This window comes from Protopterus annectens, chromosome 2.part0 (assembly GCF_019279795.1).
Source record: "Protopterus annectens isolate FY-2018-M chromosome 2.part0, PAN1.0, whole genome shotgun sequence".
Taxonomy (NCBI): Eukaryota; Metazoa; Chordata; order Ceratodontiformes; family Protopteridae; genus Protopterus; species Protopterus annectens.
Genome location: NC_056728.1, coordinates 1,810,687,320 through 1,810,701,064, shown reverse-complemented (window position 1 = coordinate 1,810,701,064; position 13,745 = coordinate 1,810,687,320). Strand labels below are relative to the sequence as shown.

General features: G+C 36.8%; 1 protein-coding gene across 1 annotated transcript in view; it reads left to right on the top strand.

Annotated features, from left to right (window-relative positions):
* The window catches only part of LOC122793639 (rho guanine nucleotide exchange factor 19-like), a 1,093,308-nt gene that overhangs the window by 1,061,442 nt on the left and 18,121 nt on the right, over positions 1-13,745 (top strand). The window contains exon 14 of the mRNA XM_044061848.1: positions 7,942-8,021. Within this exon, the coding sequence (XP_043917783.1) occupies positions 7,942-8,021 (80 nt within the window). The remainder of the gene's footprint in view (positions 1-7,941; positions 8,022-13,745) is intronic.

Here is a 13,745-nt window from a genome sequence, read left to right as displayed (position 1 = left end):
AATTTATATGCAGAAACGATGGAATTAGTATTGACTAACAATTACATCTTTTTTGATGAAGGAATATTTCTACAACAAAGAGGTGTAGCAATGGGGCAGCATGCGGCCCCCTATACACTAATATTGTTGTGTGTGAATGGGAACATAGGTCTTTGTTTTTAACATGCTCTTTTCCAGAATTATGCATTGTATTTGGGATACCGGGATAATTTGTTCATCATTTGGAAGGGTGGAAAGAGTAATGTTGAATTATTCTTGGAAAATATTAATAATACTGCCGAGTTTTTGAAATTTACACGTGTTAAATGAGGAATGTATTAGTTATATGGATGTAAATTTGGTAAAAGATGTGGGTAATGGTAGATATATTTCTATCATTTACAGGAAACCCACGTACTCTAATTCATTCTTGCATTTTGATACTTCACACCCCTTGTCCCAAATGAAAGCAGTTGTCAAAGGACAATTTGTCATGGCTACCAGGATGGTATCATTATTTGATGATTTTATGACTGAATGTGCCTTATTGGAATCAATGTTTTTATAAAAGAGACTATCCTAAAGAATTCATGGGGGAGATTAAAATGGAAGTAATAAATAAGCAGGGGAGGGGAGTCTATGTTCCTGTTTTAATGAGCTTGGAAGCTGATGATTTTCACAGTTTTATTGAGCATACTAATGTGGTCAATGAAAGTAATTTGACTGTACAACAAAATGCTGATGTTAATTTTTAGGTTGGCCTTTATTACGAAAATTACTGTGGACTTTAAACAGGCACGGGATGTTATTTATAAAAATTGATCTGTGCTTATGGACGACCGTGTGGTAAGGAACAAAATAGGTTCTAAGCCGGTGGTTGTATATATAAGAGGGGTAATAATCTGAAGAATCTTATGGAGGGGCCACTTTGCCCACACAATTTTAAAGACAAGAAGCTTTGGCAGATGTCCAAATGCAGGTGTTATACATTTTTCCCTATAGCAATACTGGGGAACTCTTCGATATTAATAGCTACCAGTTTAATTAAAGGGAAGTACAATTGTAACAGCTTAGGTGTAGTATATGGGGCATTGTGTCAATGCTGCCTGGTATTTTATGTCAGAAAGACAAAACGCAAATTAAAAAATTGTATATATGAACACATTTATGAATTAAATTAGAAAAACAAACAATGTCGTATTTCAGCACTTACTGGATTTCCATGAGCATCAATTTAAGTTTGTGGTAATTGAACAAGTTAAACCTAACCCTAGGGATGGATCATGGCAGCTTTTTCTTGAGCAAAGGGAGTTGTACTGATTTTACATTTGAGAGCAGTAAGTTGGCCTCGGCTGAATGAGATGGCATCCACTGGATGTATTTTAAAATTGAAAGCAGAACTTAGATAAATTCAACAGTTATTGTTAGTTATTTACTTTCTTTTGTCTAATTGAATAGTTTATAATTGATTTTTTTTAATGTATGTTACTATATGTATTTTAGAGTAATTGTGAATGTTTCTCTTTAAATGTGCAGTGAGATGCTGATATAATCTGCCTTCATGGGTATTTAAAGTATATTTGAGTTTATACTTTTAGCTGATGAAGTCTTGTCAATGTCTGAGGCAAAAGAGCAAAGAATAAATTTGGGGGAATGACTCCTTGCTGCTGTGTGGCACTTCTGATAAACACTAAACAAAGAAATCTAGCTGTTGATTATTTCCACAATAGAAAATTATGAACTGTTTTGCACCTGGTTAATCTCTGGCTTTTTGAAAGTAAATTATTTGACTTTTTGTAAGCAAATATTTTGTTTCTTTAAATTAATCTGCCTTGTTAAATGTGCCTAACAGGCCTCTCGGTCAGGAATAGTTTCAGTGAGAGGGAAAACTACTTTAATGATTAGGGGCCTAGTTAGAAGTGTTTTGTACTGATCTGTTTACTGACTGGATTACTGTTGGTTACTTAAAGCTATATATCACTGTCTCTAGAATTTAGTGTGACCATTAAGGCTTGATTGGTGTGATGGGAGCACTTCTGCTACACAATAAACAAAGCTCATTTGTCAAGAGCTAGTCATTATTTGGCGATGATGCCAGAAACTTTGAGAGATTTTGCAAACATCTGAAGCTATCCTTGGAAAGAAATGAAATTAAGTATCATTTTGCACGTGTTTTAATTGTTTTCATTATACTGTGAAATGTGACTGTGCTGTTTATTGTTTTCTGCATTTTAAATTTTAAAAGTTGCATTTTCAATGTACAGTAAGGGTTGCTGTCCTGCATTTAAATACATTGTATCTGAAGAATTTTAGCTAATATTAGGCATCTGTTTGTGGTTCCTTAACACTTGTGCTCCAAACCAGTTGTTTTATATTAAGTAGGTCAAAGACTGAAATCTTGTGGCAGGAGAGAGCTGATCTCACCTATATATGAGCTAGGAATTGCTGGTAAAAAGCTTATTGTGTGCTTACCTGATCAGCCTTAGGGCATAGTTAGTACAAAACTTGCTTTTTTCTGCTCATATACAAGCCTCACATTTGAGCAAGTCTTGGCTCATTTATCCAGAGTTGGTCTTATTTTGGTAACAATGCCAGGACTTAGGAGAGATTTTGCAAACATCTGAAGCAATCCTTGGCAAGACAAATGAAATTAGTATCATTTTGCACTTGCTTTAATTGTTTCCATTATACTGTGAAAGATTTCTGTGCTATTTATTGTTTTCTGCACTTCTTTAAAGTTTAAAAGTTGCATTTTCTAAGTGTTGTAAAGGCTGCTGTTCCACACTTAAATACATTGTCCAGTGATTTTCAGCTAGTATTAAGCACCTTTTTGCGGTTCCTTAACACTTCGGCTCCAAACCAGTCATTTTACATTAATAAGGTCAAAGTCTGCACTCTTGTGGCAGGAGAGGGCTGATTTCACCTATCTGAGCTGGAAATTGCTCGTATAAAGCTTACTGTATGCTTACCCGATTGGCCTTAGGGCATATTAAGTGTAAAATATGCCTTTTTCCTCACATTTGTGCAGTGGTGGTTACTAATGCCTTGTATATATACAGTCACCAGAAGTTGAAATTTCACTATAAAAACTACCTAGAAGCTTTACTTTAGTTCTACACTACTCCTAGGCCAGCTGGTTTCCACATTGAGCAGCATAAATGCATTTAGTTAGAACTACTTAGGTTTACATTACATTATTACTGCACCTAGGATTACTACTACTCATAGAACATCTGGTTTGGGCACTGGACAACTTCGCTGGATAGGTTAGCGGTAGATTACACCAAAGTAAGCACCCATCCCTTATCCAGTTACAAACACCCTCACTCCTATCCCTTAAAAACTACACATTAGGACCTGCAACTACAGATAGGCACTTTCCTGCTATTTTTGCATCTAGCTTGGTGGACATGGGCATCCTGAGCCAATGTAGCAATTGCCTTATGTACACTGACAACCACTTAATTCTCAAACAGACTAATACAGTATGTGAGGGATATAGTTACACATTGACACTGGAGGCCAGATTCTCACATACAGACACAAACAGCAACAAGCAGGTGTCATTCTAAAGAGGTCCAGTACTTGTCAGCCTGGGAGGACATGGTTGACAGGCCACACTGCTTTGTCACGGAAGGTCTTCACCTGTCACCACTAAGCTTTCTGATACTGGCCAAAACATTTTCCACCCCTATAGTGCCTTTTGCCTTTTTATGTATTGCCAGACAAACCTTCCAACATAGCAAAAACTATAAAGGACAAGCTAAAGGTGTTACTGCTCAGTGATAGGAGTCTCAACAAGAAACTGCACTCCCTACAAGCACTCCTTACCCTGGAGAATGCTGATGTCTGTACAGTAACTGAAACATGGTTCAAAACCATGAAATGCACTCTGGCTGTGCATGGCTATAACACCTTTCATACATTCTGACCAGCCACTGAATATGAAAGGACAAAAGGTGGAGGTGTATCTAGCTATGTAAAAGATAAGCACACCTCAAGGCTGATCAAACAATATGACATGCTTAAGTTAGTCCGTGTCCAACTAACCACAGGAAAAATCCATTGCCATATTCTTGCTAGCTACAGGTCTCCCACCATGAACCAGGAAACCCATGCATCATAAATGAAGTTACTATAATCACTCGCCATCCAACCCAGTACCATTCTCATAGGTGATTTTAACTACCCCTCCATTAACTTGGAGGCATACATGGCCGCAAACATGAAGGCCCAAAGATTTCTTGACTTTGTAAATGCAAATGCCTTAGAGCAGCTAGTCCACACCTTTACTGGGGATGCAAATATTGTAGATCTGGTACTCACAAATGTGGGTGAGTGCTGCACCCCCGACTCCCAAGTGTGATGTCTTCACTGGTAAGATCAGATTACAAAGCAATCTCTCTTGAAATAAAGGTAAAATTAGAATCCAACCCCTGCCTAATTCCAAAAACTTTAATGCAAACTGTTTCTCATTCAGTGATGTCATAGCTACTTTCCAAGCTCTCCCCAACCTAAAAAATGCAGAAGGCTATGCAGAGGCTTGCACAAAAGCCCTGTATGACCATATAAACAACTGCATAGAAATGGCACTACCTAACCAAAATAAGCCCAGGTCAAATCCCAAAAACAAGCCACCCTGGTAGACCCCATGGTATTAATAGGCTATACAACAAAAGCAAGAAAATCCTGTTGTGAAGTAAGAAGGAATGCACACAACAGAGCAAAAAAGTCCCTCATTAATCTAAACAAGTGAAGCAGTGAACTAGTCAAGACTCTAAAAACAAACTTTGAGGCAAAAATAGCCTCCAAAGCAAATGATAACCATGAGGCATTTTTTAGTTATGTCCACAGTCTTAAGAGCAACACCGAACAATATGCAGAATTAGTTGTGGAAGGCATCACCTATACTCAGCCAGAAGATACAGCAAATCTGCTGCCTGATAAATTCATCTCAAATTTTACCTTCCCATCACCCCCAGTTCTCCCCCAAGAAATATCCCCATCTTCACCCTCCAATTATCACTAAAGAATAGGCTGCCACTGCACTCTCTAAAGCTAAACACATGGCTTCATTGGGGCCTATCAATATAGCAGTTTGCCTCTTAAACAGCTTGAATTAGGACCTATCAGGTCCACTGAGATCTCTGTTTAACCACAACCTCCAAAATGATTTGTCCCAGTAGAGTGGAGGACAACAACACAACGGGTAATTACAGACCCATAGGTTTGACTCATCTTATATGTAAGGACATGAAAAGAATAATCATGGACCTGATAAATAATGACATAGGAAACCTCCAAACACTGGACCCAACCCAGCTCGGCTTTGTGAAGGGCAGGTCATGCCTACTAAATTTGGTGGACTTTTTTGAAAAAGTCACTAGGGCCATAGATTAGGGTAAAACAGTGAATACCACCTAGGCATTTTACCCATTCCAATACTCGGGTATTATAAATAAACTCACAAAGCTGGGCATAAATCCCTACATCACCAGATGGATAGTCAGTTGGCTCATGGACAGGGCACATGTGGTTAAAGTGGGTGAATCCAAGTTTAGCATGAGGCCAGTTACTAGTGGTGCCGCAGGGCTCAGTGTTGGGACCACTCCCATTGTTCAGAATATAATTATCTGAAGTTAAGGCTAATATGGAAAGCCTCTGGATGTCAAAGTTTGCCAATAAATGCAAGCTGCGGGGGGGGGGGGTATTTGAATCCTCCAACAATGTAGATATCCTTCAGAAGGGTGTAAATTAGACATATAATTGGTGCCAGAGCCATGGCCTAAAACTAAATGTGAAAAAAATACATTATTGTATGATTTGGAGAGCCAAGGATCCCTGAAAATTGCAACATTAATACCACATCCCTAAGAGTAGACTCAGAAGTGACATATCTAGGTACACAGACAGTAACCTGAAATTTAACCACCATGTGCCCACAGTGGTGAGGAAGTCATTCTATGTGGCACAGCTTATAAATAAAGGTATGTTGTCCGGATCCAAGGAAGTTATAGTCCCACTGTAATCAGTCCTCAATAGACCAATAATCAAGTACAATGCACCCTTTACCATGTACTCGACTAGGCACTTACAATAGCTGGAGTGACCCCAGAGGTTCCTCACAAAAAAAAAAAAAAAAAAACAGGATATTAACAATATGTCTTATGTGGATAGACTAAAAGTTCTATCCCTTTACTCTGTCTCCACCAACTATTAATGGGTCACCTATGTCTAATCTACAAGGTTCTCACAAATACAGCCCTGATGGAGCTGCTACACATCCACAAAACAAACATGATGGCCACCTAATCCAGGGATCTGAACCTAGTAAAAAAAAAAAACATGCTGGAGAGACAGATATATGTCTCAGAGATTGCCCCTTCTGTGGAACAGGCTTCTTATTTACTGTAAACAGAGTTCTTCCCTAACCCTCTTCAAATGCAATTTGAATCAATGGATGGGGAGTCATAAATTCACACCCAGGTTAGTGCCTATGTCCCTTATGGACAGGGGCAATCTGTAAAATACTCAAGGGATGTGCACAAACCTATGCCATCTTCTTGCCCCTAGAGGTCACATATTGGGTAAAATCAGGTTATACTGGCTAGGCTTGTGATGCCTCCTATGCAGTTAGCCTAGTAATACCTTATGAACCTATGAACCTATAAATAGCATTAACTGAAACTCTTTGTAGAGTTCTATGTCCGACATGTGAATGACCATAGGGGGAAGTATCATGTTTCATCACAGCTCTCTTCTTCAAAACTGAGCTAGTCAAAGCGAGTTGTGTGAATACTCTGACTGCATAAAAACCATATCTTCTGCAATAAAACACAAACAGGAACTTTTCAGCTATATGTAATTTATCATATGGGGAAACAACCTCAGAGCATATCTATATGAGGTTGCAGCATTTATGGGCATATTTCCATACTGGTGTTTTGCCACTATTTCTGATGATCATCAGGATATCCTATATCCCTTAGGAAATGTTTGGTAATAAAATCACACATGACTGGAAAATGAAGCAGTAGCCATGTTTATATTGGAAATGTAAGCATATGCGAAGGGAGGGGAGTATAAGGTATCAACCATTTTTATAGTGGAAACTTGGATGATGGGAATATAGTGCAAGACAGTGGCCATGTTTATAATGGAAACATAAGCATAAGAGAGATGGATGGTGTAAGACAGTAGCCAAGTTTATAATGGAAACTTAAGCATAGGTGAGGTGGATGGTGAAAGACAGAATCCACATTTATAATGGAAAATTAAACATAAATTAGGTGGATGGTGCAAGATAGTAGCCATGTTTATAGTGGAAAATTAAGCATAAGTGAAGTGGATGGTGAAAGACAGTAGCCACTTTTATAATGGAAACAGGCATAAGTGAGGTGGATAGTCTAAGACAGTAGCCATGTTTATAATGGAAACTTAGGCATAAGTGAGGTGGATGGTGTAAGACAGTAGCCACATTTATAATGACAGTTTAGGCGTAAGTGAGGTGGATGGTGTAAGACAGTAGCCACATTTACAATGGAAGTTTAGGCATAAGTGAGATGGATGGTGTAAGACAGTAGCCACATTTATAATGACAGTTTAAGCATAGGTAATTGGAGGATAATGCAAGACAACTGATTTGTTTGTCATGCGATTTAGGGACAGGATGACTACGTCTGATTATTTCCCTGTAGTTGCTGCTATAAGAGTTATGTTAACCAAGTGAAACTATATAATTACCAGATCTGTTGTATATGATTCAGTAATACATGTAGCCTGCAGAAAGTATTCCTTTATAAAAATCCAAGTATATTCCAGAACTTTTTAGAAACAGGTAATTCAGAAACACTACACAAAATCTTCACAAAGTAAGAATTCTCACACACTGTTTTAAGTTTGTAATTATATTTTACAATGTCACTTTCTACAGCAATTCTGTTTTTTTTCCTTATTCTACAGAAGTGAAAAGCAGCGCTGGATCAGTGCAATGTTTCCATCCTGTGCAGAACCTGCTGCACTCCAGATGTCTGAATCTGATGGTAACTAGTTCTACTAATTGTTCTGTGTTTCACTGCTGATTGTAACATTTAGCAGTTAGCTTCATGGATATACTACTGGATAGTACAAATAAAGCTGCACACTGCTAAAAAGATGTTAATCCACAACCAAATCCCAGACATGTTTTACATTAAATGAATGCTGTAGATTAAAATATGTACCTTGTTTTACAGAGAAGATAAATAAACATCAAAACTAATAAAATGCACCTGACATCACCTGAACTGAATACTGAATATGCCCGGAACAGTCAACCAAATAACAAAATATCTCCAACTCTGCTCACAGGCTCGGAATATACCAGCACCGTGCACGTACTGAAGTTCCAAAACCTCCGTTTATTAATAAAAATTTAAAAAAATGTAAAAGCCATTTATTTTACAACAAGTTAAGTGCTTTCATCTACTCTATGTAGACTTCATCAGAACAATGCATTGTAACCACAACAAGTTTAAATATAAGCATCAACCAATCACCTGCTAGTGAATTAAATAAATTAATCAAAATTTAAAGTGCACAGTGCTTAATTTCCTTGTCGATCGCCTTTTGGTGAAAAACATAGCAATTCTGTTGAAATATAACATCCATATACATATATATACCATTCTCATAGCATATTACAGTTTCTTTGTACTAACATATAAATATAATTATATAAAATTTTATAAATTTGTACAAAATTATGTAGAATTGTCCCAACAGTTCCATTTCACAATACAAGTGCTGCAGTATTGTCCTGACTAACCACTGTTATCCAATACGGGATTGATGGATATGGTATCATTAAGCACAGGGTGTACTGAGGCATTAAGCTTGATCTGCCACCTAACTTCCTTCTCAACCAACTTGTGCTTAATGCTTCTCCCTCTGGGATTCCCTTTTACACATTCTAGTATACCAAAATTAAAGGTATCACAGTATTTATTCCCATCTAAGTGCCTCCATAGTGCATTTTTTGTATCCTGTTTCCTAATTCTATAACAATGGTCATAAATTCTATTTCTAAGACATCTATCAGTCTTACCCATATAGAAACAGGGGCATTTGGTGCACTTTGCCAAATATACTACGTAATACATCATCGACTCATGGGATTTCTTAAGAAGATTAGTACCAGGACTTGCCACATCTGATATATTACTAGTGACTATAGATGTGGTAGATCATTTTTCGAGTATACCCCAAGAGGAAGGGTTGAACAGATTTAACAGTAGTATTGAAAAATACGGTACTTTGACGTGGGACAAAATATCCCTAATTATGGAATTTATGGAAGTAGTATTGACCCACAACTACATGTTATTTGAAGGTGAATACTATAGGCAGAGTAAAGGGGTAGCTATGGGGACAGCTTGTGCCTCCATGTATGCCAATTTATTTTTATTGGATCGGGAAAATGAATACATATTACAAACAAAGTGGAATGATAACAGTTTATGTTACCTGAGGTTTTTGAACGATATTTTTTTGATTTGGAAAGGTAATGAGAGTAAGCTCAATGACTTTAAAGAATATTTAAACACTAGATGTGACTATTTAAAATTCATTTTTAATGTTGATAAGAAGTCTATACCCTCTCTAGACACTCGTACAACTGTCGAAAAAGGCAGATTCAAATCCAATATTTATAGGAAGGACACCTTTAGTAATGCCTATTTACAGTATTCAAGTTGCCATCCTAGTAGTCAGAAAAGGAGCATTATAAAAGGGCAGTGTATAAAGGCTGCTAGAATGACCTCGGAATTCGTCGATATGGTCGTTGAATTGGATGTTATAGGAAATATGTTTAAAAACAGAGGATACCCTATAGGGATGATTGTGGATGTTAAGGAATATGTAAAGAAGGAATGGGGGGAAAAATACAAGCCCATCATAGGGATGGGTATAAATAGAATAGTAGAAGGAAGTATGAATAAGGAAGACCAGGACTTAAATGAATTTACCAGAGCATGTATACTACAATACACCCCCCAAGTCAATGATATTAAGAAAATAATAGTAAACAAGTGGAATATTTTGAAAACTGACAACAGTGTATTTAGGATGGTGGGTGATGCACCCAAATTTGTATCTAAGAATGGAAGTAACTTGAAAATGGAATTAGAAAGGAAATTTATAAGTAATAATTTCAATTATAAGGCTGCAGGCACCACCAAATGTGGAAAATGTAACCAGTGCCATCTAATTATAAAGGTTTCTTCCTTATAACTGGAAGATTTAATTAGAAGTGTAGTTAATTTCCAAAAAGGGAATTGTAGGACTTCCACATAGTATATTTGGCAAAGTGCACCAAATGCCCCTGTTTCTATATGGGTAAGACTGACAGCTGTCTTAGAAATAGAATTTACGACCATTGTTATAGAATTAAGAAACAGGATACAAAAAATGCACTATGGAGGCACTTAGATGGGAATAAATACTGTGATACCTTTAATGTTGGTATACTAGAATGTTTAAAAGGGAATCCCAGAGGGGGAAGCATTAAGCACAAGTTGGGTGAGAAGGAAGTTAGGTGACAGATCAAGCTTAATGCCTCAGTACACCCTGGGCTTAATGATACCATATCCATCAAGCCCGTATTGGATAACGGTGGTTAGTCAGGACAATACTGCAGCACTTGTATTGTGAAATGGAACTGTTAGGACAATTCGACATAATTTTGTAGAACTTTATAAAATTTTATATAATTATATTTATATATTAGTACAAAGAAACTGTAAGATGCTATGAGAATGGTATATATATATGTATATGGATGTTATATTTCAACAGAATTGTTATGATTTTCACCAAAAGGTGATCGACAAGGAAATTAAGCACTGTGCACTTTAAATTTTGATTAACTAATTTAATTCACTACCAGGTGATTGGTTGATGCTTATATTTAAACTTGTTGTGGTTACAATGCATTGTTCTGATGAAGTCTACATAGAGTAGATGAAAGTGCTTAACTTGTTGTAAAGTAAATGGTTTTTACATTTTTTTTAATTTTTATTAATAAACGGAGGTTTGGGAACTTCAGTGCATGCATGGTGCTGGTATATTACGAGTCTGTGATCACCTGAACTGAAATATATTTCATTTACATTAGATATGTATTTCAGATAACTGCCTTTCCTAATTAGTTGATAATGTGGTGAGATGACTGATGTTTATTGTAGAGACACTATTTGCTGAAGATAGAAACTGAATTATTTTAAGATATCATGTACTGACAGACAGTCCAGGGATAATCCATGGAATAATACAGGTAGTGAATTTATAAAATGTGATCAGACAATAAATATATGTCAAATAACTTGCATTTCTTAAAATGTTCAGAAAGTTAGAAATGCTGATTTTTATCTGTCTATTTGTTTGTTTATTTATATTTAGCTGATCAGGTTAGCCCTATTGGGTAAGGTTAATTTTCAGAAGGAATCTATTAATAATTGTGCAGAAAAGACATAACAGAAAATTTCATGACAAGATAAATAAAATACCCAGAGGTTTATGTGCCTGCAACAATAAAATCCATCTAGTTTCACATTTCTCAATAATATTATTCACATCACCTCCCCTCTTACTTATTTCAACATTTTGTAAAACTAAAAACTCAAAAAAGAATGTTCTTTATGTGTTTGGATGTGCCTGTACAATGGACTGGTGATATCTTTATTTCTTATATACCCTATATGCTCCAGCATCCTCTTTTTCAGAGTCCTGCTAGTCTTGCCCAAGTAAAAACTACTACATAAAATACAGTGGGCAAGATAGACTAAATGCCTACTACGGCAATCTGAATAAAACTTTGGGGTAAACACATATAAGTAAATAAGTAAGAGGGGAGGTGATGTGAATAATATTATTGTGAAATGTGAAACTAGATGGATTTTATTGTTGCAGGCACATAAACCTCTGGGTTTGAATGGTTATGTGCCTTTAAAGCCAATTTATAAGGAAAGGAAGTTATGTCATTAATTGGCTGTGTAATTGATTTAACTTGGTATACAAGTGGAGTTTTAAATGTTGTTATTTGTCTGATGAAGTGCCTGTAAGACATGAAGGTGCTTACCTATATTAAATTATTTGTTTTTAACCTGAAGCCATGTTTGGTCCTGGTTCTACAGTTTTCCGAGTTACTTTGTGTATTACAAAGTTTTTTATCCAGAAGCTTTACTGCTGCAGAACTGTTTTTATTTCTTGTATATTTGATATTTAAGGGCTGCAGCAGTGATGGCCGAAGGGCTAGAACTGGAACTGGATTATGTACCAGAGGCTGCCAGGAAGCAAGATTTGACTAGTAGACTACATCAGCTTATGCAGTTTAATAAAAAGCTGCAATTTTCCCTGAAATTGGGTGAATCCAAACCTATACAAATGATCGATGTATCAGAAAAGGAGTTCTTTACCAGTAAGCTAAGAGAATTTGAGAATAAACTGTATAATATGACATGGTACCAATGGCAACACTTACACCTAGAAGCTTGAATTTTCAAATAATTCCAAGAGGCTTACGGATCTTAAAAATGCCCACTTATTGTTCAAGTTTTCTGGAGTTACTTCGGAAATGGCAAGAGGTAAATATGGAATTATGCTTTAATTATATGCGACTGTTAATCATCTTCTTCAAAGAAGAAGAAGATAAACTTTCCAAAGAAGTGGATGATTTGTTGAAAGAAGTTAACACTAGACCGGGGGCTGACACATACAAGGTCAGGCTAGAGGAAATTCTGATGAATGTGTCAGCATACGAGAGTAAATTGAAAAATGTGAAGAGTAAGAAGCTGAATCGTGATTTTAATGACTTTGTAAAAGGGCACATATTCATTTGGCCCCGCAGTTTTAATGAGGGGAATACAATTAAGAACATAGGAGATGCACGGATATCTCCCAACCTACGAGAGAATATTGAGGTTCCACCAACCAGTGAGCAAGAGGGAGCACAGCATGACGTCAGGCCATTGACGTCTCTGGATTTTGAGGCCACTTCCAGATCCAACGAGAGCGAGAGGTTATGAGTGAGGAAGAAGATGCCGTTACCATCTACACATAGGGTCAACCCTTTTCCGACGCTACCTGTCCCAATAAAGGAGATGGACATAAGGAACGACAAGAGGAAAAGGAAGCAGTCATTCAAGATGGGTTCAGTGAAGAAGCCGGTGTTGAAACCCATGAGGACACTGACTTAGTCTTCAATTTGTCCTCTCATCAATTAATGTCAACACAGGTCAGTGTATTGAATCTTGGGCTGACTTTTATACCAGCCAAGAGGGCAGATTTTATAGAAACCATGTTACAACTTAGACTATTCATCAGAAATGCTATGCTTAGACAAATATACAAGGACAATGGCGATACAAATACATAGGTTTACAAGAAACCCAATGTTATTTGTCCACAATTTTTGCCATCGGTGGACTTGTTTTTGAATAAATGTGAGCGAGATTTGTTTTGTGTTAAGCAAGAAAACTTTGGGAACAAGTTCGTGAATTTGACTGTAGCACAACAGGAAGTGCTGAATGCATTGAAAGACAATCCTAACATACAGATACGCCCAGCTGATAAGGGGGGCAGGATTGTCATTTTTGATAGAATTAAATATGATGAAAAAATGCTTTCTGTTATCAGATGAATTAGTTGACACTAAAATGAAAGGAGGCTTCATGGACAGGATGATACATTTTGTTAAAAATGAATTATATGATCTTTGGAGGAATAGACTG